The sequence below is a fragment of the Balearica regulorum genome, chromosome 7 (genome assembly GCF_011004875.1).
Source record: "Balearica regulorum gibbericeps isolate bBalReg1 chromosome 7, bBalReg1.pri, whole genome shotgun sequence".
Lineage (NCBI taxonomy): Eukaryota > Metazoa > Chordata > Aves > Gruiformes > Gruidae > Balearica > Balearica regulorum.
The window spans coordinates 37346788-37371304 of NC_046190.1; the positions used below are offsets into that span (position 1 = coordinate 37346788).

The 24517-nt window shown below is 52.8% G+C and overlaps 2 protein-coding genes across 2 annotated transcripts; one reads left to right on the forward strand and one right to left on the reverse strand.

The window, feature by feature from the left end:
* Positions 1–1118: 1118 nt before the first annotated feature.
* On the forward strand, positions 1119–2566 carry DDIT4 (DNA damage inducible transcript 4). Its single transcript, XM_075758967.1, has 2 exons — positions 1119–1273; positions 1420–2566. Exons 1-2 carry the CDS (start codon positions 1177–1179, stop codon positions 1893–1895), a joined length of 573 nt encoding a protein of 190 aa, XP_075615082.1. The 5' UTR covers positions 1119–1176; the 3' UTR covers positions 1896–2566.
* Positions 2567–5403: 2837 nt separating this feature from the next.
* On the reverse strand, positions 5404–24380 carry DNAJB12 (DnaJ heat shock protein family (Hsp40) member B12). Its single transcript, XM_075758991.1, has 9 exons — positions 24209–24380; positions 20761–20935; positions 19270–19415; positions 16030–16215; positions 14264–14343; positions 13002–13111; positions 9738–9910; positions 8722–8873; positions 5404–7307 (listed from the first exon to the last, which is right to left on the reverse strand). Exons 1-8 carry the CDS (start codon positions 24339–24341, stop codon positions 8752–8754), a joined length of 1125 nt encoding a protein of 374 aa, XP_075615106.1. The 5' UTR covers positions 24342–24380; the 3' UTR covers positions 5404–7307; positions 8722–8751.
* Positions 24381–24517: the final 137 nt, after the last annotated feature.

The window sequence follows — 24517 nt, forward strand, 5'->3', positions numbered from 1 at the left end:
GGCGGTGGCCACGACACCGTCATGGGGGGGCCTGTCCCCCTCGCTCCCGGTCGGCGTTTGCTCTCCGCCGTGTTTACCGCCGGGCTGTTACCAATCTCTGCTCAGGAAGGACAGTACCCAAGATAGCTCCCGGAGTGACTTCAGAGTGTGCTCAGCTCCTCCGATAAAGCCACAGGCAGCGCGGCGGGAGGACAAACAAAGCTCTTTATCTCCAATTAATGGGCCTTCGGCTCCCCGCACTCCTCAGGGTCTGGCTGCGGAAAGGTCACGTACGCAGGGACAGGCACGCACCGACCCGCCGCGGTTCTTAATTTCTCAAGAAACCTGGCGAACGGCACGCCGGCACCCCCGTCGCCAAGGTCCCCGGGCAGGGCAGCAGCCGACGTGAGTCAGGCCCGTCCCGTGCCCAGCACGCAGACGCTGCCCGGGAAGACGAGGCTGCTCAGCGGGCATTAAACACGACGCGTAGCAACACCCCACGGCCCCGTCACCTGCCGTGGGGCTCGGGGCCCGCTTCGCGGCCCAGCGAGGGCACACACCGGCCACTGCGGCTGCCCCGCTGCTGCTGTGACCCCCCGCCGCTGCTGTGACCCCCCGCCGCTGCTGTGACCCCCCGCCGCTGCTGACCCGTCCCCGCCAGGACGTGCCTGAGGCCAAGCGGCGCGGCCTGGGACGGGGTCTGGCCCTGGGGGTGCCGGGGCGAGGCCCGGGCCGGGCGCTGAGGTGGGGGCCGGGGTGAGGCCCAGGCCCGAGCCAGGACCTCAGGGGGTGCCCGGAGGCGAGGCCCAGGCCCCGAGGGTGTGCCCGGGACTGAGGGCCAGGCCCTGAGGGGGCCGCAGGCGGCCGGGGAAGCCCGTCGGGCGCTGCCGGGAGCGGCGGGCGGATCGCCCCGGCCCGGCCCGGCCCTCCTGATGCAACCCCCGGCGCCGTTTGCAGTGCCCGGGCCGGGCCCGGATCGGGGCCGAGCCGAGAGGAGCCGAGCGCGGCCGAGAGGAGCCGAACGGGGGAAAGGGGCGGGGCCTCCCGCTGTCACCGGGCAGGAGAGACGCCGCGGACGTGCCCCGCGCTCCTATTGGTAGGCGCGGGTTGGAGGGGCGGGGCGTCCCGTGCCGCCCCTATATAAGGCGGCCGGTGGGCGGCTGCGGGAGCAGAGCGGGCGGCGGAGGCGGCGGCGCCATGCCCGGGCTGTGGGAGCGGCTGGCGGGCGGCGAGCGGGGCTGCCTGGAGACCTCCGACTGCGAGTCCCTGGGCAGCGCCTCCGGCTCGGAGGGAGGTGAGTGGCCGTCCCGGGGGGAGGCCCCCTCCCCGGGGCTCCCTCTGAGGGGCGCGGGTGCTGTGCAGACCCCCTCGTGCCCCACGTATATTCCCCCCCCAAACCGTGGGACCCCGGCGCTGATCTCCCTCCCGTCCCCTCCGCAGATGCCGAATACGCCGAAGGGATCTCCCTGCCGGACCTGGACCTGCTGCACGACCCCGAGGACGAGCTGCTGTGCGCCAACCTGATGGACCTGGTCCAGGCCACGCTGGGCAGAGCCCCGCTGGGCGCCAAGCGCTGCTCCCGGCTCCTCATGCCGGCCCAGCTCCTGGCGCAGGTGAGGACCGAGCTGCTGCGCCTGGCCTGGAGCGAGCCCTGCGGGCTGCGCGGGGCCCTCCTCGACCTCTGCGTGGAACACGGCAAGGCCTGCCACGACGTGGGGCACATCGCCGTGGACCCCGCCGTGGTACCCACCTTCCAGCTCACCCTGGTGCTCCGGCTGGACTCCCGCCTCTGGCCCAAAATCCAGGGACTCTTCACCTCAGGGCCGGCTTTCACGCCACTGAAGCTGAGCACGGGCTTCAGGGTCATCAAGAAGAAGCTGTACAGCTCCGAGCAGCTGCTCATAGAGGAGTGCTGATGGGGCCGTGCCGGGAGAAGCGACTTACCCAAGTGCTTTGGAAGATCCGGTTAGAGCGTGGCGGCTCCCGCTGTAGTTTAGGTTAGGCTGGAGTAGAGCTGTAGGTGGAAGTAGTTGGGGCAGACGGCGGTGCCCGCCTGTGCCGAGGCATCCCTGATGCAGAGCAGGACCCAGGCAGAGGTCGCTTCACGCTGTCGATGATTGTGGGATGATTGCGGCGACTGCGCTCCTGGACGCGGCAGCGGGGCTGCTGGGGGGGCGGACGGTCTCCTGATTAATCATGCGTGGGGTGGTTTTTTTTTCTGTAATGAGATTGTAATCAATGGGGTTCCTGGGGGAGGGCGTGTGTGTGGGAGTGAGCGAGGGCTGGGCTGTGGGTCTGGATCAAAAGTGAAACCCCACCGCTGGCACGGGGGGCGGCTCCGCGCTGGATCCCGGGAAGGCGGGAGGGGGGTCGGGAATCACGTTGTGTCTTTGATCACGAGAGGAAGGAGTGGGGGGAGAGGGGCGTGCGAGGTGACGGAGGGCAGGACCCCTGGCTGTGACACCGTGGGTGCTTCATTGGTTACAGTTTACACTCATACACTTGATGTTCAAGTGCAAGACTTCCTATGCAATCATGTTGGGGGGGGTTTTTTTACTTTTCTAATAAAACTTGTCTTAATTGGTAACCTGCTGTCTCCCTGTTGTCGCTGTAATCCGGAGGGGGATGATGCAGCCCCTTTCCCCCATGATCTGCAATCCCCGCTGGCCTCCTCAGGAAGCTTTTCCCTGGCAGGGCAGCCCCTGTACTGGGAGCTGAAGGTTTTGGGAATGTCGGGGGGAATCCTGCTGTGCCCACCCCTAATTGTGGGTCATGGGGCTGTGACTCATGGGGGGGGGGCTGAGTCAGACCCCCAAGCCAGCCAGGTGCCTGTTTGTCCCCTGCGGAGAAGCACCCTGGCACCCCAGCCAGGGGCTGCTGCTCCTCCCCTGGGAGCTACCAGGGGGATTTTGGGCAGAAAACTAGGAGAATTGGGTAAAATTGCAAGGGAGGGAGATGAGGAGGGTCCCACCTGCCCAGGGGAGTGCTCCCCAGCTCCAAACACACTGTGCAGAAATGAGACCAATTACCCAAGCCTGCAATTAGAGCCACTCAGAGAAAAGGCTTTCACTAAAGTGTAATTAAGCCGCTTGGCAAACGAAGAGCCCTCAGAAGGTGTGGGGGATAAAACCAACCTGGAAAAAAACCCCATTTCCATTCAAATGCAAGTTTGTTCTGGCTCAGGCTTCTGTTGGTTTTGGTTCCCCCCCCCCCCCCGCCCCTCTGTGGACAAACAGTGACTTTTTGAGGAAAATTTTCACCAAAAAAAGTTGTTTCTGAAAAGAACCAGCTCACAAACAGGGGATTTCAAGCTGAGGTTGCTCACCCATGTAAATGCTGCCTAGGAGCAAGCAGAACAACAAGCTACAGCTGGAAAAACACCTTTACAACCCCACATTGTGCAAAGGAGGGGGGTTTTCCCCCTAAAATTTTGGGGATCAGGGTGTTTCTCTAAGGGTCACATGCCAGAACATTTCCCCCCCCAACACACGAGGGACATCCCCGTGCTGGGGTCAGGCAGCGCAGTGCCCTGCGGGGTTGTCCAGCAGCAAAACCACCATCACACCAGCCCAGGAACTGCTGAAGGAGCTGGAAAGGAAACTCCAAACCCCAAAGTTTTTTTGGCAGAATCGTAAGAGGAACAGGTTTAGGCACCACCAGGACGGGATGGAAACAGCACGGTGCTCCCCAGCCGTGGCCAGAGATTTACGGCGCGGTGACGGCAGCGACACCGGCAGCTCAGGCCGTGCCGTCATTCCCTGCTGAGACATATTGTGTCTTGAAGCTCTCTATATATCTCTCCATAAATATATGTATTTTTATACATTGAGCTCCTAAGCAGGCAGAGGGGACGGCCCCGTGTCTCACCGTGCTGCCAGCAGCGGTGCAGCCCCAGCTCGTCCCCTGCCAGCCTTTCCGAGGGCGGCGAGGGACTCCGGGGCGCATTTTTTTAAATTATTAGTACAAGGAATAATCAAGGCTTTGCAGAAAATGCCAACAAAACAAACCGCCACCACCCCAACCCCACCACAACTCACAAAAGCAACCACAGAGCGACAGGACGAGGGGGTGCCCCCAGCAGAACCCTCCGTGTGGGTCCACGTGCCCCCCCCGAAACACTCAGGGTCACAGCCACGAGCAACGGCAGGTGAAGCTTTGCTGCTATTTAAAGCAAAATGGCCTTTCCATCACAAATCTGGGGGGGTGTCAAGGTCCCTGGGGTCTGGCAGCTCCCTGGAAGGTGCCGGTAGGTTCCAGTGAGGCCGTATTTAGCCTCTCCCGGGGCAGGGGGTCATGCAGAGAGATATTTTGGGACCGGGGAGGCGACGATGGGCTTATTTCTGGCACCCGCATCGATCTGGGGCTCCCAGGTGCCATCACGGTGGCAGGGAAAGGGAGATATTTTTGGGGCATTGGCAGCGATAAAGCAAACGAGGATTTAAATGCCGTGGTTTACTGCCAAAACCGATGGTGGCGAGAAGCGGGGTGCCCTTCGCTCCCTACCTGCTGGAGGAGGATGCTTGTGGGGCATCTGCCTTCCCCTGCTGCCTCCCTGCCTCTGGCAGCCGCTCCAATTAAAAACTCGGGCTAACGAGCTGCCAAGGAGCTAATGAGCAGCCCAAATTGCCTGCACCAAAGAGCGGGCAGGGACCAGCACACGGAAATGCAGAGCATCTCCCATTGCTCCGGGCTGGGAATGACCCAAAAAACGCAGCAAAACCACCCCAAAAGCTGGTGGCTGTGTTGGCTCATGCCGGACTCTCCCGGTTGGCGTGCCGGCGCCGGCGTTGCGAGAGGCCGGCGGGGCTGACTCACCACCGCTGCCAGGAACGCAGCACTGAGAGGAAATGGAAGTGATGTGATCCCTGGCCTCTGAGAGAGAGGAAAAAAGGGAAAAGGGGGGGGAAAGAACCCAAACCACCACCCCAAAACCTCCAGCCCTTGGGTGCATGGGGCTGGGGAGGAGGAGGAGGAGGGGAGCACCAGCGGGGCCAAGCCTGCCCCAGGCACTCTGGGAAAAGTCTTTTGCTGCCCTGTGAAGGCAAAAAAAAAAAAAAAAAAAAAAAAGACGACCCATTTGGGAGCACGGACCCCAAATCCGACCCTGAGGACTGTGAGCTGGCAGCTGGCAGCTTCCGAGCCGCTGCTGTCGGGAAGCACATTCCAATCCAGCGTTTCTGCCCAGGACGAAGGCAGCCCGAGCCTTCTGCCCGCGGGGATGGGGACCCTCCTCTCCATCTTCCCCCCCCCCCCCCGTCCTCCCCACTCCCACGCCAGGGCGGTCCCCGCAGCGCCGGAGCTCTCAGCCGCCAGGACGGCAAAGACGCCGAATTTCATTGAGCGAGCGCCCGTGCCGATGCGAGGGAGCTGCAAAACCGGCGCTGACTGGGGCAAGGATCCGCAGGACACCAACGTGGCCGGAGCTTTTCACGTTATAAACATTTATTTATAGATGTACAATTGTATAATTAATTCTAAATTGAGAGATACAGCCTCTGTGAGCATCCGTTAGGATCTACGCCTTCTCGCTCGTTGTTATCCATGGGTACCTACTTGAAAAAAAAAAAAATGAATGAAAAGGTTTTGGCGGGCGGGCTCTGGGCGAGGAATGTCGTTGCGCGACGCTCGGCACCTTTTTCGTTTCACCCCCTCCCCACGATCTCTTCATACCGGCTATTAAGAGCTATTCCCAAATGCCATACTGCCACCCCATTCCTTCCAAAGGCAGAAGAATTTTAAAACAAAAGAAAAAAACCCAAACAAACCCCTTAAAATCAGGTCCGAGTCATGGTGGCTGTGGGATAATAAGGCTGCAGTTAACTGGAGGGCCGATATTTTGCAAAATAAATAAATAGCTGAAGACAGAGCACGTGGATTCCTAACGACAAAGAAATAAAACCACCTCACTCGCCTCTTCCAGCCCCTGCCACCCCACCCGGGAGCCGCTTCCCACTGGAAATGTCTTTAGACAAAAATGAACCGCAGAGTACCAAAAATAAAAATAAAAATAAAAAAAAATCCAGTTTATTCCATGGAAGGTAGCTCCGCTCGTGCCGGCTTTGCTTTGAAGAGACGGTGATCGAGTGAGAGACGCGCCGCAGAGTTCAGGCGGGGTCCGAGGAGAGATCAGGCACACCTCTGCCATCTCCCCTGGCAAAACTTCTTTCAACAGAAGCAATAGAAAGCTCCGTTTCTCAGGAATTAGCAGTATTTTACGGGTCTCCTCTAGGAAACTAAGAGAAAGGGCATCAAGGCCACGGCCACGCTGCAAACGGGAGCGCTGGTGGGTGAGGAACCCCAAGTGTAGGAGACGGAAAAAAAAAAAACCCAAACCACCCCAACAAAGGGAGACGGCTTGTGGAAAGCCCTCTTTACAGAACGAATGCCGCACGCTGATTACGAGGCAAAATTAAAGCAGACTCTGAAAAAAAAAAAAAAAAAAAAAAAAAAAAAAAAAAAGTTACGGGCAAAAATAAATCCGACGACTGACGAGCAAAAAAACCATCCAGGACAATCCTTCCCGTCACCGAGCGTGACGCCGGGGCTCAGCTGACCCGCTGCAGCTTCTGCCAACACTGCAAAACTGCACCGCAAATCCAAATGGTTTCCCCCTCCCGATTTCTTTTGTTATCCTCTACAGATTTGGAATGTCCTTTATCCTAAAAACCCGAAAGGCAGGTACGGACATCCCAAGCCACAGAATGCCGCCGTCCTCCAGAAAGCAAAGCGGAGTAACTGCAAAGTGATTCTTGTTTTAGTGTGTCAGGCAGGAAAGCGCTGCAGAGCGAGACACCCTGGGAAGAGACTTCCCGCTTCCCCGTTTACCAATCCGGGCAGAAAACAAAATAATTTAATCATCCAACCCCTGCATAGTTTAAAAGTACAACATATATACAGCTATAAATTAATTCTGAATAGATTATATTTTCCTTTTTTTTTAAAGTTTTCTTCTATCACCGAATCGTCCAATTTCTCTCTCTGTCGCGAAGGGTCTCCTGCTTCGTGGCTCCTGCGGCGGGTTCGCGTCGGTTTACACCCTACGCGTCTGTTCTGGAGGTCGTGGGATCCCAGGAGCGACGAGACTCGTCGCACGCTAGCGGTGTTGGGAGGGAGGGAGGAAGACGGGCAGTTGATTTCCTGTCCTTAATCGCTGCCTGAGACGTGGGTCGAACGGCGGAGACAGGCAGAGAGAGGAAAGAGGGCAGTTGTGCGTTGCTAATTCTCCGATTCCATTTTTTAAGATAAGGTTTGATTCTCTTTTAAATATCAAAAGTCTGTCACCTCGGGCTCAGCGCACTTCACCAAAAGTCTTCAGGCATTTCAAGAGTCTGGGAACAAAAGCGGTAGCGGTGTCAGTCTCCGGACAACGGCACGTCACCGTACCTCCTCCCCCTTTCCTCCCCTCCCAACATTTACAGGCAGCAGCTTTTTCAGTCGCGTTATTTCAATCCGCAGCGGGCCCTCTGCCTCAGAGCAGCTCTCTTTTCAGAGAGGGAATTAAAGAAAAAGAAAAGCAGGTAATTAATGATGGCCTATCGTGAAAGAAGAGGCGCGGTTATCAAAATAAGAGAGCGGGCTTATGAAGATAAGAACGGTCCCAAAAACAGGATACACCCAAGAAAAGGCCGAGCGCGACCCAGACGATTTGCTTTAAAGGCCAAACTTTCGGACGCTTGGCTCCCTTTGCCAAGGAAAATAAAAGCCGAACAAAAATTCCCCCGCTAAACCTCCTTGCTCGCGTCTGCACGTCAAGCAGCTAGATGTCCAACGTCCCCAAGAAGTCTGTGCAAGCCTAAACGGTGTCCGTACAACTAACGCCTGGGGCAAGCTTCAGCTCCCATTTATTTTCTATAGAGAAACCCTGTTTTCAAGTAATTTTGTGGTAGGAAGGACTTGCATATTTTACAGCCACCCCAGCAGTATCTGGTAGGTGAAACCAGCCCAGATAATTAAGCAGAAAAAGGCCTCCAAACTCTGTGCCAATTTTTTTTTTTTTTTTCATTATTTTCGTGCAGTTCTCCCGTGACCCAGCACACTCGCTTTCACGCGTGCTATCCGTGCTCGCCTTAATCCAAGCTCTCCAACCCCCCCCCCCCCCCCCGTCTTCCGCACTCCCCCTCGGCTGTTTTTACTTCTGATTCCCAGTTTGACGCACTAAGTTACTTCTACAACCTGCTGTGAACTCTGGCCGTTTGCTTTGTTCTCCTTGATGTGACGGGAAGGCAATGGGGAGGGAGGGGAGGGGCAAGGAACATCTGTTTGGTAGGAGTCTGTCCCCTGTCATCACACTGCTTCAAGTGCCAGGGGATAACAGCTTTTTCGGTACAACGGACAATAAAGCAACCAAAAGCAAGTTCATTAAAACCTGGCGGCCGGTAAATAAGCTTCCAACCGGCCGAGGCGCGCACGGCCGCCGTATCGAACGCGCGGTTGACAAGACCTCAGCTGAGTCGCCAACGTGCCCGGGGCTTTCGCTCTGTTCCGACAGACCCAACGCTGACGGTGCCAGAGGAAAACGGGGAGCTTGGAGAGAGCCGAGGGTGCCGACATGCAAACTAAACAAAATCAATTTCCCGATTAACGAGTGTACGCTCGACGGAGGGGGTGTGCTTCCCCCGCCGTGACGTGTGCGTGTCCAGAGGAGACTCGTGAAGAGCTGTCTCTCAAACAGAGATGTAAGTAAGCAGGAACAGCGCTCTCGTGCCCTGCTCCGCTGCCAGGGGAAGCATCACCAGCTCGTACTTAGACCTCTGCTGAGCGGGCGGGCGGCGACTAGCCGTGCAGAGAGGCTTGAACGTCTGACAGTCTGCTACAGCTGGGGGTGCCCATCTTCTGTGCTCGCTGGTACAGATCCGTGTCTCCGAAGTAACGTGCCCGGTACAACAAACCTTCCTCTGCAAAGGGAAAAAGCCCAGAGTTATTACAGACGCGACGGGGAAGGAGACCAACCTGCCTGGCCACATCCCGCCGCAGGCTCTGCTGGGAACGGGAGGTACCTCGAGTTCTTCTGAAGCACAGGACGAGGCTGAGGAAATGCCCCGTGCCCTTTAGGACAGGATGGGCGTAACATCTGCTGACAGCTCATCCATCCCAGGGAAAGCCTAAGGAACCTGACGGGACCTGCCTCTAGTCCCAGGAGGCACACGAGGCAGCCTACGCGAAGGTTAACCCAGCAGCACGGGGGAGAAGAAACGCAGAGGCTCCCTGCATCGGCCTAATCTGGCACCCCTGGGGGCTCTAACAGCCCCTCCTGCGTCCCAGGAGCTCGAATCCCACCCCGGCCACTGCTCCAAGAGCTGTCCCTCCTAACCCTGCCCGCCTTTGGCGATGTCAGTGCTGCCACCGCAGCCTTCTGAGCTAGGACGGGATGTGGGACCCCACAGGCAGCAGGCTTTCAGACACGGTCCTCCAGCAACTAAAATATTACACAAAGCTGCCGGGGGCTTCCCGAAAACGAGACGGCCGCGACCTTCCCCCTCCACTGGAAATCAGAGATATCCCACTGCCACAGCAGGGAACCTCTGGGGCACAACTCCTGTCTGACCAGTTCTACAGCAGCATTAAAAAACAAAACAAAACAAAAAACCTCCACATACTAGATTTGTCACAAAGTCATAGATAGGAAAAAAAGTAAGCCAACGCCACCGTACCATGTTAAAGTGTAACTTTAGCATAACTCAGTGCCCCATAAAAGACCTTTCCAAAGCTGACCTCATGCAGCAGCCGAGACCCCCAGCTCCTGACCCCACACTACTCACTCTGCTGCTTCTCTTTCCAGCAGTTATTTCGAAGGTTTGCAATATAGTCATCCTCCACGCTCCTTTCAACGTTTTTCAGGTTCGTGCCCGTGTATTCATCTGCAAAGTTCTCGGATACGTAGTAGACGACTTTCAAGTGCTCTGTCACTCTCCTGTGTATGTGACCCACAGACCTAGTTCGGGAAGAAGAGTCAGAACAGTGTACGACACGCTTCAAGGGCAGAGCAAAAAGCTCCCCGGCTCTTTATAACGCACAGCACGCCACGATATCAAACGTACATCACTCCTATGCATCCACAGACTTGGAAGGTTTGGAAAGGAGAAGCATTTCTGGTGGAAATGAAACGCCAACACAGGGAGAGAAAAACCTGCCAGGCCTCTAGCTAGGTGGGCAGAGCTCTGAATACAGACATAACTCTGAGGCAGATGGCCCAAGGCCTAAACCCACTTAAAATAAAGCGTTCATTAGAATTTTCGGCACTAATTAAATCTCTCTGCAACTTCCTCGCTGACGACACCATCGTCTGGTTTTGGCGGCGAGCCCCAAGGATGGTTACAAAGCTCGCAGGCCGATGCCTGTGCGGCGCAGGGTGAGAGCAGCCAGCGAGGCGGAACGGCGCCTGTGCCGAGGAGCACGGCAGCGCCGGGGCGAGGGCAGAGCAGGGGCTGGCTGTCACAGCTCCCCTGCAACCCCCACCCTCGCTCAGCGAGGCTGCCCGTCGGTCAAACCCAGTCCACACCGCTAAGATATCTGCTAACCCCAAGAGCCTCGGCTTCCTCTACCACATCACATGCTGCGAGAACAAAATTAGACCCGCTCTGCACTCGAGCCTGCACCGGCAAGTACAGAAAGTACTTTCTAGAAGGAAACCTCTTCTTACCCTACCCCCGTGGATTTGCATTTCAGATAGAGCCCTGTACTTATTTTTACCCAAGGCTCCAGCAAACCTAGAGATACTCACGAGGGTGTGTTTGCAAGCTGGAGCACAGGACCCGTGCCCAAATGCTAGATTCATCAGGAACAGCTCCACCTGGAGACGTGCCCAAAGTTTCCCATAATAAATACCAGCTGGCTGCTGTATTAAAAGCGAGCCTGATTCTTAAGCCAGGTATAAACATTAACTCATCCGGCTCGCCCTTCAGTCTCTTATCAGGGTTTACAGGAGTGATTCAAAGACTCCTGCACGTTTCATCAAGGTCCAGCACTCAGGGATGACTGCTGGGTAACCAGATAGACTGAACATGACCAAAAAACTCTCCTGGCGTTTTTCAAGACAAAGGCTAACGCGTCTCCGGCAGCGCCTGCTGGCAGAGATGCAGTCTGGAAGAAGCTCAGCTCACTATTTTACCTGTCAAGACAGAGCCCTAAGCTCTCCCAGAGTTCATATTCCTCTTCTGTACAAAGGTGAACTACGGAGGCTACAGAGTTTGCCCTCAAAGGAGGAGTATTTAAGCTCGCAGAGTGTAAAGCCTGAAAATAAGGGCAGGACCTGGCGCAAGAAACCTGCCACCTGATGTCAGACATGCAATTGAGTCAGGCAAATTTGATGAGGAGTTATTGAAGAGCAGGGTGGCACAGACAGGCCCACAACTAGACAGGTTTTGCGGCGGAAGGCTAGTTTTTGGAAGAGATTTACAAAGGCAACGGAGTGAGAAATGGTTCTTCAGGACTCTGCCCTTCTCAGCGACCGCTTCGCTATCAATAAGCGGCATCAAAATTTCCGTGTCTCATTAAAACTTCACCAGGTTCAAAAGCTTTCTGGCCTCCCGCTCACTAAGTTCAGCGCTGCGAGCTCCAGCTTTCTGCCAAACGACAGCCAAGTGCAGCATTTCCCTTTCCATCAGGCAGCAGAAGGGGCCCGGCTGCCTGCGCGAGCGAGCAGCACCGCCTGCCGGCACCGTACGCCTTTTGCTCGTTTAATTTGAAGCGCCTTGGTCGCTCAGGAAGGATGACGGAGGACTGGATCAGCTCGTTTGCCGCTTTTGTCCAAATCCAAACTCGGAAATGGGTTTGCTGGCTGTTAGCCGAGCGTGCAGAGACAGGGACAAGCACAGGGAAGGGGGAACCGAACAGCAGAGAAACCCCTGGGGCTCAGGAATGTGATTCCTCTGACAGCCGACAAAGCTGGAAGCAAATCCCTGACCACTCAAAAGCTGCCCTCCACTGAACGTCTTCTCGCCCCATAAACCGCCTCTTCACCAGTATAAACCAAACTGGTATACATAGATAATGCTTGATTTTATAGTCCTGATATCAACTGCAGAAATCACACCTCAACATTCCTTAGCCTCTCAGAACAACCCTTAACTGTGCCCTCTTCAAAACCGCTCCATCTCTCGGTTCCAAGCACTAATGTCATAACCTTTACCTTAGACCCGAAAGCCAAGCTGGGTTTGAGAGTATTTAACATCAATGGCAAATGTTGTCAATCGGTGACACTAAACAGGGCCCGCTGGCTGTCTACCCTCTTTAAACAGACATCAGGAACTTCCACTGAAAATACATTAAGCTGTTGTCAAGAGTGATGCAAGCAGCCAGAAATCAAGCCTGTTTCCCCATTCTTTGTTGGCGCCGCAAAGTGAGTAAGGGTAAAAGACTCATTTTGTTTGTCAGCCAAGTGAGCAGATCGGGGCATTTCCACAGGATTGAAAATGAAACGGTTTCACTTTCGCACGGTAAATGTCTGGCCAGAGCTATTTCATGGCAAGATTAGAGTTCAAAGGTAGGGATTTCTCCGGGAATGTCTTTTACTCTACAGGAATGTCTTTTATTCCTTCTCTTCCTCTGTTGCTTTGTACTAGGCATAAAAACTGAGGCTTTCACAAAGAACAGATCCGGTTTTGTTTTTCACACAACTCTACATCTCGATTCGTTCTGCGTATGGGATCTCGGCGCTGGGCTACAGTCTCTCAAAGTCCTTTCAGCTGTCCCCTTCTAGGACAGACACACCCAGCTGTGGGGATGGGCTGCACAAGGTCCCTGTCAAAGAACATCCTCCCTTAGGCAAGTGAGCACCCTCCAACCTTCCCCACACCTTCCCTCTCAAGACCTGTTTGAGAACCAGGAGGCCTTCGCCGACGTGCGAGCCAGCTAGCAGCAAGGGCAACGGTGTGATGAGATAAAGCAACAACAACAACAACAACAACAAAAACCACACAGGAGAAACAGAGCACCTAGATCCCTACCCCGTCACGCCACCCTGCCCTCTAGAACCCAACCTTTTCCCCCTCAGCGGGATAATTTTTAGAGAAACGGGTACTAACGGCCTCTGGCTCAAACTGTAGGGTGGGCTGGAGACCATCATCTGGCTGAGAGCAGACACGATGATCAGGATGAGGATAGGCATCAGCTGGACAAACAACCCAAGGCCACCCTGAAGGAACAGAAACACAGAGTGGAGTGCCACCCACACGCTTGTACGCAAGGACCCCATAGCATCGCTCTCCCTCCCAGCCCTCGCAACCTCGATTCTCCTGCTTTTCGCAAGCATTTGGCTTAGGAGGCACCCTAAAATAACCAGGGGGAACCCAGCAGCCCAGAGCTCTCTTCCAGAAAGGGCGGTGTGGCTCCAAAGGTCCAAACCCACTGCTCCTTCTCCGGATGTGACACAGGGCAGAGGGGACTGGCAGGGGGAACCTTGTGAATGAATTTGAAAAGCCTCATGCCCATATTTTGCTTTTTCTAGATCATTTGCAGTTTCTTTCCTGCTTTTGCTAGTGAGCAGAACTGCTTTTATGGAAAAGCCTTCTCCCCTCTTCAGTGTCAGATGAAACTAATTCCCCCTCTACCTCACCTCCTGAGCTCCCTCCAGTTCCAGCAGAGTACACTTCCCCCTTTAAGCTTGAGGAAAAATATTCAGGAAGTTCTTATTGTTTGTTTCTTAGAAAAAAAATATAATTGGCTATCCCCAGAAAATAGTAATCTTCAATACATAGCCCTGGTCTCTTAAATAGTAAGTCCCTCATTCTCACTTCTCTAGACCAGAGGGCGTGGAGTGCTGGAGATATACTTAGATGTTCTGTGATGGGAAAACATAAAAATAGCCCATACTTTAAATTTTCTTCCTTGGTTAATTAAGCATCACAGATTAGAGACACTCCATCTTCAATACTGGAATAAAAGGGAGAATGAGTTCACGGTGGGAGGAGCCACGACTTACCCATACTATCTGAAAAGTGGATTTACCTTTTGAAATTACAGAATTAAATCAGAAAGGAAATGCTTATTCTGTGGTGACTTTACTGGTGCAATCTTATTTCAAGGTGGCACTGTTTCAAGACACACCAGCGTTTTCCCCACTGAACGACAGCTATGAGAGCTCCAGGAGAACAACCACCGGCAAATTAAACTGCAACTCGGTGTAAATTCTGAAGGCAGCTCACTTCCCACGACTCCAGCTTTCTGCTCAGGGGGGTGGAAACAAGCAGGACTGTTTCACAAGACAGCCACGCCAACTAGCTCGCAATTCACGTATTCAAAAAACCTTTAGACTCCCAGCCCCCCCCCCGGCCTGTTCTCCACTTACGTCACCCTGATGTTCTCGTCTGTCCTGCCTCTGATGGTAGGTATATCGCATCCTGCCATTGCTGTATACGTGAACGTTACCTATAGGGAAAAGAAAACCATTACACAAAAGTCAGGGTACGTCAGAGGGTGCTGGCTGGCCAGGAAGGAACCACAGAAGGTGGCCATGTTCCGCGTCAGCCTCACCAATAAAAACATGGTAGGAAAAAGGAGACTGGGTGCCGACAACAGCAGATTCGGGAGTTTTAACTTTGAACGTGGGCTATTCCTGAGATCCCAGCGCACAAGGCGCACATCCACTCCATCATGTCTTGACAGAGACGGCTGTCACTTTAGGGCGAAGCGGACATGGGACTCCACAGGAGACTGACAGAAGAATTCACACAAAAAAAATTCTATTCATCACCTGAAGCCAACCTATAGAAGCCACAACTGAAAAAGGAGTATTCCTCAGGTGTACCGAGCAGATATGTCTGAACCGGTGGTGGGCACGGAGATCCATCTATAGGATTTTGTAGGATCATACATGTAGGAAAACTCAGGTTGGAAGTGACCTCAGGAGGTCATCTAGTCCAACCTCCTGCGCAAAGCAGGGTAGAGAGAATATCTCGTACAGGCCTCCTCACTTCTAATCAGATTTATTTTAGATTAAAACCAATTACAAAAAGAAAAACAAATAACTTTGGTAGGTTTTACACCCTAAAACTAGAGCTGCTCCATGTCTTGTCAAAACTACAGCTGAAAAGGTACACCGGCTGAGAAAGCGGTCATGAATTCTCTTGAGACAGCGAGGAAAGGAAAAAAGATTGAGCTAAAATAGCAACTCACTCTTTTTAGCAGAGTAGCTGTAGCTCTCTGATAGGCAGAACGTGAATGCCGCAAAAGGCCTCAAGATGCCTTCGCCAGTACTTGACGTTAGCGTGTTAATTCTTACATACTGGACCGGAAAGAGCTACCAGTGTCAGTCTTCGCAATTGAAACAAAAAATATTTATTTTTCCAAGTTGGCCCACGGAGGTCAAATAACCACTGCCTCCGCTGCCAGCCAAACATGACTAGAGAAAACCCAAGGGAACCTTCTAAAATACCCTTATCCTTATATTAAATCTGTGTCCTTTTGATCGGAACTGATAAAGTGAAGGAACAGCCACTCGGTTCTTTCCTGCGACCCAAACCACGATCAGCACTGTGGATAGACAGGATACCAGTTTAATTTTTCAATTCAAGAGGTTTAAATTAGGCTCTAGAAATAAGACTTTCCTCTTTTTTTATGGGACATAGCGGAAAGAAGGAAGCGGACACCGGTCTCAGAGAAACTGCTTCAGCTGTGTGGCAGAGCAGATACAGATCAAGAACAATGCCTAGCTGTTACCATAGTTTGTTCTGACGAGAAGATTTAACTTCTAAAGCCACCCAGCAGAAGAGCCTTCTTCAAAATTGGATTGTTTTTACAACTAGCCTTAAAACAAGTCATTTTTTGCTCTCACATTCAACCCAACCTAATAACAGCTAACATTGCCAGCATGCAAACAAATACCTGAGGTTGGGAAGAAGTCCAGCTCTGATGGTGTTACCTGCTGGATGCTGAGTTCTCCAAGCACTCATCTGAACAATTTAGAAAACTCTAGGTGTTTAAGTCATGTGTGAAGGAGAACTCTCTCTCATCGAACTCAGCAATCCTTGCACAGCCAAATAAATCACTACTGTACCGTTCCTCTGTCAAAAGGATGGGGTCACAATTCAAGAGACCAAGGTTTAACGTGCTTACTAGAAGGAAAACCACCACCAAAAAACATGTTGAAGAGGTCCTCGGGGGAGATGTCTGCCTCAAACCCGCGGTGGAAGTCCGAGTGACTGTGTCCGTGCCGAGCAGGGTTGAGTTTCTCGTCTCCAAACTGGTCATATTGCTTCCTCTTCTCCGGGTTGCTCAATACCGCGTACGCGTTACCAATGGCTGAAATATTGACAATAAGGAAGCAATTAGCTTCTTTCTGCTACAGATAATACGTTTAGCCCTGCAAACTGCCAGGGCTTGCCCTTCTCCTTACACAAATGAGATTCTCAGCTACCCAGGTCTTTTCAACAGGCTACTCCAGCGGTGCAGCGCTAGCACCTGGCACACGTCTCTGCCAAACATAGACAGAAGGAAACCAGACCAAGAGACTCACGAAAAAGGCCTTAATTAATTCAAATGAAGAAGTTAAGATATGACTGGTATGAATTCGGTGTATGTCCCTAGAGAAACCCTCTCAGATGAATGAAACTATGAATCGCGAAGGAAATGCTGGTAGCAGAGCAGCTACGCGTTTCACTTAATTAAACTTGTTATTTCTTTTGAACAACTAATCCTGCAGCCTAAACCCTTCGGCCATAAGCAACTGTGTAGGAAAATACAATTTCAGTTGATAAATTTTATTCAAAAGTGGCATTAATTGAATTAAATCCCATAGCCTGAAACCAGAACTGCAAAGAATTTAAATATGGGGTAGATCACTGAAAGAGACTTTAAAGCCTCCCATAAAAGCTAGTAAGGAAAAGTCGCCTCACAGTTGTGTCTGTCAGCTACGAATTTAAAAATTTCCAGATGCCAGAATTAAGGTGCATAATTACAAGGACCGTTAACTGGTGCCTGTTAACCAGTCTGAGCCCTTCTACCAGAACATCTGCCATCCGCCCTCCCATTTCTGTACTTCTCTCTCGACACGTTTCAGCTTACCACTTCCCCTCTGTACCAACCCAAGAGTCTCCCTGCGTGACGGCAGAGCCGATCCTCTCTCCTCCCGCTGTCGCAGGGAGGCAAAACTGTTCGCGGCAGTAGTTGCCTGGTGTATGAAAGGCGGGGGCAGAAGTAGAAAAGACAGACATATGCCCGTTGGAGGACATTAACTCCAAGACTCAATATTTTCTTGGTAGTCAGATCGAGGTGTACGGTTTCTTTTTGGATTTAGAGATTTGGAGGGTGGAGGATGTAATGTCACTACACTCGTTCTCCTTCTTGGTAATAATTAGTGCACACAGAGCAGACATTTCTACGACCAGGCAAGGCAGCTGGACGACAAGGACCGACTCGCAGCGTATCAGCTTGTTCTTTCAAACTGTGCGGTTAAGCAACAAAAATGGAGCGGTTCAGGGTTTTGTTCGTTGCCTGACTTTTTGCTGACAAAGCCCAAGAAAGACCTCATTCCAAATCAGGATTTTAGCTCAAAGTAGCCAGGTTCAACTCTTTTTCCAACGTCAGCCAAAGGCAGTGATGCAAATCGGCTACCAGACAGACCGCAGCCAACTGCAACTATGGACTGAAGCAAGGTCTCAGGACAAGACGTAATGCTTTATCAGCTGTCACTGGGAAGACGAATGGCAAGACTTCGGCTAATACATCAACGTAAGAAAAAAATTAACTAAAATCCTCATAGCAGTGCACGTTTCCCCCTTTACCCTCTGGAACCAAACAGCTGGACTTCAGCGAGCCCTGCAAACTAGGAGCTCAGCTCGGGGGCTGAAGGACGGGGGAGCCAAGGAGGTAAGTCTTGGAGGAGAGATAACCTGAGAGCAGATAGCTCCGCAGTGGAGGATAAAGGGCACCTTGCTTAACGCACGACTCCTGGCACGTAACTCTTGTCAAAGCCTTCAGCAAACATCATTATTTAAGATTAGAGGTGAAGAAACCTGCCTTTCGCCACTTAGCAAGGTTTGAAGGATAAACTGTTGAACAGCGGCTCGCTGCACATGCGGCGTAGATAGACGTCTGCAGATGCTCAGTCTTTAATCTGGCCCCCCGGCTCTCCCAAGTAGCTGGGGGTCAGCTCGTTATTTGCTAACAGCAACACACTTATCAGTTATGGATTTAAGTCTTAAAAGACTTGAACAAACCTTACATAAGACTTTTACTGCTGAATTCATGTCTACTAGAAGCTTACCCAAATGCTCTATCAACACACTCACACCAGGCTAACCTTGCTCCCTGCTCCAGCCGAACTCTCATGCGTTTCGCTCCCAAGATGGCCAGAATCAGACCCACACTATTTAAATGGCTTAACGCTGCAAAATCAGCGCTGCACAACCGGCATCAAGAAGTTCTGCTCAACGCTAATCATCAAGCTTCCACAGCTTGCAAGGGAAAATGGGGTTATATGTTCCAAGCAATAGCAGTTCTCTTGGAAAATTACTCCAGTTCTAAGGTGTCTCATTGCCCAGGAAACATCCCTGCTGCATTTGTAGAGAAACCCTGAATTGGGCTGTTTGCAGCAGAACTGAAGCTCCTGGTGACCTTTTTCGAGTTCTTGGCTGGGCTCAGCTCTGTGGCTGGTGCAGTTTTGCCCCAGAAATTTTCACCTGGGGTTTCCATCCACCAATTCCATCCGCAGCCCTTCGCAACGGTCAGGTGCTGAGTCCGTGCTTAGAAACCTGAAGGTTTACCGGCTGCCTAAAATGCTCAATGAGTGGAAGAGTCTAAACACCAGAAGAAGAAGAGTTTCCTGCCATTGGGCCTGCCCAGCAATGTTTCTCTCGAGGGATTCGTGAACCCAACGGCCACCTCTGGTGCTGCACAACTTACTGGGTCTCTACTGGATTTGTCAGCAGACAGGGGCGCACCCCAGCACCTGCCCCATGCTGGACGGCTGCAAGACTTGGAGCTTCTCCCTGCTAGGTGAATGCTCCTGCACCTCTCCAAAAAAAGAGGATGGTTAACATCCCGAGGGAATATCCCCCTGAACAGCATGGCAGGAGCCTGGAGCAACAGACAGGAAGGGCCGCGAGAGGAAAGGGAAGGAAGGCTTCTCCGCGTTCGACTAGCAGGAGTGAATCCTTCCCGTGCCGACCTGTGTTTATTATTTTAAGCTTATACTTTGTTTATAATACAACCAGCTCAGAAGAGAGACAATTTTACAAAGAGCTTTATTTCACTTCACCTAACTCGTGAGGTTTTTTTTAAGAGCCCTTGCTAGCCCAACTCGGCACCATCACCTGACAGTTGAGGGCAAATCACAAAGTTGGAAATGCTCTTTACCTTTAAATGCCTCTGTAGCCCCTGGTGCGTGGTTCTTATCTGGGTGAAACTTCAGCGCAAGTTTCCGGTAAGCCTTTTTCAGGTCCTCATCGGAAGCTTCTCTGTTTACTCCCAGAATTTCATAGTAATCTTTGCATTGCTTTACCCTGCCAGTAGGGAGGGGAGAAAACACAGTTAGTTTCAGCTGTGAAAACCACTTTGTGCTGAATACGTCAACTCCACAACATCTAGCACACCACAGTTCTGATCGACGTTGTTGAGTGAACTCTGGTTTACTCAGCTCTAATTCCTGACCCAATTTTTTCCTCAGACTCATTCCCGCTGTGCCTGCATTACTAGCACACAAACACTCCCACAGAACGAGTCAAGCCAGTAGAGGTAGAAGGGCCTCTCCTCAGGCAGAGGAATGTCACTGGCAAATAAGCTTCAGATTCATCACGCTCGTGTTTTGGAGGCTATTTGGGAGGGACCACGAATAAATGGCAGGATCTGAAGGATAGCTGGGCTGTTGGCTTTTTTCCCCGCCTTCTCCTCAGACTCAGTTAATGCACAGACCTAAAAGTAACACCAGCTGAACTCTAGAGGAAGAAAGAGGGAGCTGCCCAGGCTTGTACCCAGATCATTCTGGGTACGCTCACAGCCGGCGATGGTTTCTCCTTCTCACGTGACTTTGATGAGACAGAATACAGCAGGCTGGGGTTTTGGAGAAACGGATGATGTAACAAGTAAGTCCAATTAGCTAGAGCAGTTCTTGCGCAAGTCAGACCATGCCCATAACCTTAAACAAAGTTTACCGAGTGACTGTGCCTGCAGTTCAGTCCTTCAACTTCCAGTATTTGCAAATGGTAGAAAGGAATAAAGAACAGCTTGAAACAGGGTTTGGAAAGCAGGTGACTGGATAAACACGTCCAGGGACTTTCCAGCAGGAGCTTTAGAAGTGTATCGTGCTAACAGAGTGAAGCATCCTGCGGTGGATTTCTACTTTATCCGGCTCTAAGAGAGACTATGAGCAGAATATCGTCAGGAGAGAGGAAGAAGGATATGCCCTGTCGCTTCCTACTAGACCAAAGCTTAGAGCAGGAGGGCAAGCTATGAGCCACGACTTCCACCCACACGATCTCAGGAGCGCATGGGATGTTTCACAGCGTTACTGAATAACACTAAAGCAAATGTTAATGTGAAGTTCGTGAGACGAACGCATCCAAAATGCCTCTTTGGACCTCAGCCAGGAAGAGGCCTACGTTCCTACAGTTCTACCCTCGTGCACACCTTTGGGGGAAAAACCTCATCCCTCGTAGACCCAACCCAGCTGCCTCCCAGGGCTGCTGTAACTGTAAATCCTCCTAGGTATGCTTTTAACACCCAGCCAGCTAAAACCCACTCAATATGGTTCAAAGCTGAAACCTTTACAAGGCTGTGAAAAACAGACCGGTATCACATGATAAACTCAAACGAACTGCTGGTTGAGGCCAAGGGGAGCTGTGCACACACCTCTTCACTGCATCCACCTGGTCCTGAGTGTAGCCCTTGGGAGCCTCCCCACCAGCCTCTCCGTTGGCCGATGGGAAGTCTCCGCTCATTTTCTTGAACTGAGGGTTTGTGGACTCCCTGGATTGGGACTGGCCATTGGCCGACTGCTCGTTCTTGTTCAGCGATTCAAGCAGAACTGAAATGAGAAAAAAAGACGAAAAGAAAAGAAAAAAAACGTTAAGAGACCGCCAAGCTCAATCAGCCCTTCCAGCTCTCCCATAAAGAGACCCCTCTTCATCTCTGCCACCGCTCTAAGACCCCCCACCCTTCATCAGAAAGACCTTTTCACCCAAGGAACCTTTGAGCTCCTGCTGCTTCTTACCCAGATGCGAGGGCTACTGCTGAAGATACCGCCTGCTTCTCCAAAAGCATGCAACCTCCACCAAAACCCCAGCCCTTCCCAGCCTGGAAGCCACAGTGGATCACCGAAGCAGCACATCCTTGCCTTCTCCTTTTTTTCCACATCTCCATAACAAGCGAAGCATTTCCATGTTTGTTCTCTAGCACATTATAAAGCGTATTATTCTTCTTTATCTCCTGCCTTTGAGAGTCTAGTGTGCTGGGTAAATTATGTGACAATGCCGTATCTTTAGAGAGCTTAGAAAATAATACTGTGGGATGCCAGTCACATGGGGACAGAGAGCTGCAGCACCGATTGCTGGCAGCACGATAGGACCCATAAAAGACGAGTCAGAAGGGCGCTTTGTTCTCTTGCGCTGTCTTGCCTACGTATGTGGCGTGTGTAGAAGCAGCTGTGAAAACCACCTTCTCTCTCAATTACCGAATATGACTTGCACAAATTCAGTTTCCCTTTTCTTAAGTGGGGTGCATACACGTATCGGGTTAACTATCGCCCTCTCCTTGCAAGGTTCAGACACTGTCCTCTGTCCTTTGCAGCCAGGAAGGGACAAAGATTCAGGCCTGGCCTAACAGCACAGGTGACAACACCGCTGTGAAAGCAAATAAGGCTCCTCCAAGCACAGAAGTATCTTTCCGTCACGCATTTCCCTGGCAGCTGGAGAGCACCATCTTTTTTTAACCAAATATCAGGCTGATCTCCTCGTGCCCGAAGTTTATATATTGCATCCCCATTAAAGAGAACAGGCACACGTAACACGATTAAAACCAGACAACGTTATTTACAAAGGCATCAGTAACCTGACGAGCTTGCAGTCCTTTATCCAGAGCCTAGAACCGAGAAGGACGTTTCATCTCTCCTCCCGCCGATTGCACACTACAGACCTTGCACTATGGGGGTATCACGTTCTTTATGCAAGCGCAAACAACGCTTGCAGGCCAAGAGACGAGCTAAGATATCCTATCTGCCCCACAGAGCTTGTAGGGGCAAGAAAAAACCGCTCGGTAATCCAACAGCCAATACAGGGAATTGTTACAGGACGAGGGATAAAAATGACCGCGGGCTAACGAGCAGTAACTCACTGGACGGGCTTTTGAGCCTGCAGGCTTGACAGATTCTGGCTTTCAGAAAAATAAATCCTTCCCTTGCTCTTATTTACATCGTTCCAGTGCTGACAAAATCATAGTCTTTGCTTTTGTTCCTTCCAAACCTGGAGCAAACCACCAGGCTCTTTTTAAGCCTCCTCTCACGAGGCTGTCCCTCCCGCCCCGCTCTTGCTGGTTTGGGCTCAGTTCCCTACAGCTTGCCAAGAGATTTTTGGTGGGGTGGTTCCCCAAACCAACTACGTACGGCCACGGCTCCGTCCCGTTTCGCTCTACAGCCCCAGCCCTGTTGCTTCTGCATCCCAAAGCCGCGCTGGTCTTCCGTGCAGTCACAGCACAGCGTTAATTCATAAACTACCAAAGCAGAGACTGCTGAATTAGTTTTCAGTTCTGCCAACTCAGCTCCCCGCCAACCATGTGCTATGGATCACTCTTCCTTGCTTATTAGACAACATTTGTTCCACTTCTGTTAATTTTTCCAAAACTCCCACTTAAAGGCGACCAGCGGGACTCTGTCTATACCAGCGTGCCCGGCTGCATTTACATAGATTCTTCCTGAAATCCCCTTGCAAAATCCTTTGCTGATCCTGTCAGGATACCCGTAGGACCCAGCCAGGAGCAGAGTCTGAAGCGCGGGCTACGCAAGGTCCACGTCACCGATCGTTGCCAAACCCGATGTAACTCATGAGAAAGAGATTTCCCAGGGGCACGCAAGCTACGTAAAGACTCAATGACCGCGGTGTAACCGTGGGGTCTTTGACAACATTCCCCAAGTGCAGACCCCAAGGTGCGCGAGGGAGCAGCCGGCGGGACATCCAGCTCAGATGTGGAACTCGCACCAGCAGCTTGGCTGGGTCTGGCCACAAATTAGCACGCTGTATTTAACATTAACCTGCCCTGCTGCCCCCTATTCCTCTGCTTTCCTCCCCTATGCTCCAGTTCTCCAGCAGGACATATCCCACCTTTTATTCTGCCTGTCCCAGGCCACAGGATTAGGGCAAAGCACGGCCGCTTTACATGGCAAACCGGTGCTCGCTGTCACCCAGACGTGCTTTTCTGGCGCACGCCCTAGCAGAGCTCCTCAGGAAGGGTCATCCTTATCCGGGTGGCTCCCTCTGTGTGCTATGCCACGCTTTTTCCTCCAAAAGCCACTTTTCCTACTCAGTAAAACTCTGAAGGGGAAGGAAAACCACATCGCACGTACGACAGGCCGATACGCTGTGTTTTGAGGGAAGAGGAAGAGGCTTCGTGCAACCAAACTGAGGATTACAGGAAGCCTCGGGCTCTCTGCGGGACAGACAAGGTGCAGAACACAGCTAAAGAATCAAAGCTCAGATAAGGGAAAAAAAAAAAAGCCTACAGCTCTTCAAGTGGATTTCTACAGGGAGAAAGAATTGTTGCTGCTTCTACAAACCGCTTCCCGGTTGCTTCTCGTGACACGTTAATTACGTACGCCACAAAGCTTCCAGGAAACGAGATCGTTCCTGAAACCCCATAAAACTGGCAGAAAGCCTTGAAGAAAGACGGTTATTTCTTTAACGCGCAATAAAACGCACCGCAGCAGCTGCGCTGCGGGCACCGACGGGGCTGTCCGAAACGCGAAGGTCCCGACAAGGCCCTAGTTAACGAAAAGGGCCCTGAATCGGTGAGGGGCAGCGCCGGGGGATGGGGAACACACGCCGCCGGTAACAGCTCACGGCCGGTAAAGCGGAGGCCCGGGGGGCAGCCCGGTGTCCGTCCCCCGGGGGGCTGAGGGGGAAACACGGCCGGGCCCAGCGCAGCCCCCTCATGGCGGCGGGGCCGCCGCAAAGCCCGCTGGGAGCGGCCGCGCGCCCCCCGCCCCACAGGCCGCAGGGCGCAGGCGCGGTGCGGGTGAGAGGTCAGGCACGGCCGCGGCGGTGCAGGCCCCGCCGCCCCCCCCCCCCCCTCCACCTCCCCCGGCTCTCACCGCGGACCCGCGGCGAGGGGTAGAGGCGCTGGGCCTTCTCCAGGAAGCGGCGGGCCTTGTCGGGCTGGTTGGCCTTGGCGGCGGCCAGCGCGATGCCGATGCACCGCTCCGCCTCGTCCCTGTTCGACTCCATGGCGGCGGCGGGCCGGGAGGGGGCGGGCGCCGGGCGCGGCCTGATGGCGTCACGGTCGCACCGCCCCCGGCCGCATTGACGCAACGGGGGAGCTGTAGTCCTAAGCTGGGGGGGGGGCCGGTACGCAACGGGCGCCGTTTGGTAAAGAAAGGAGAATTTTGAGGCAGGCGACGCGT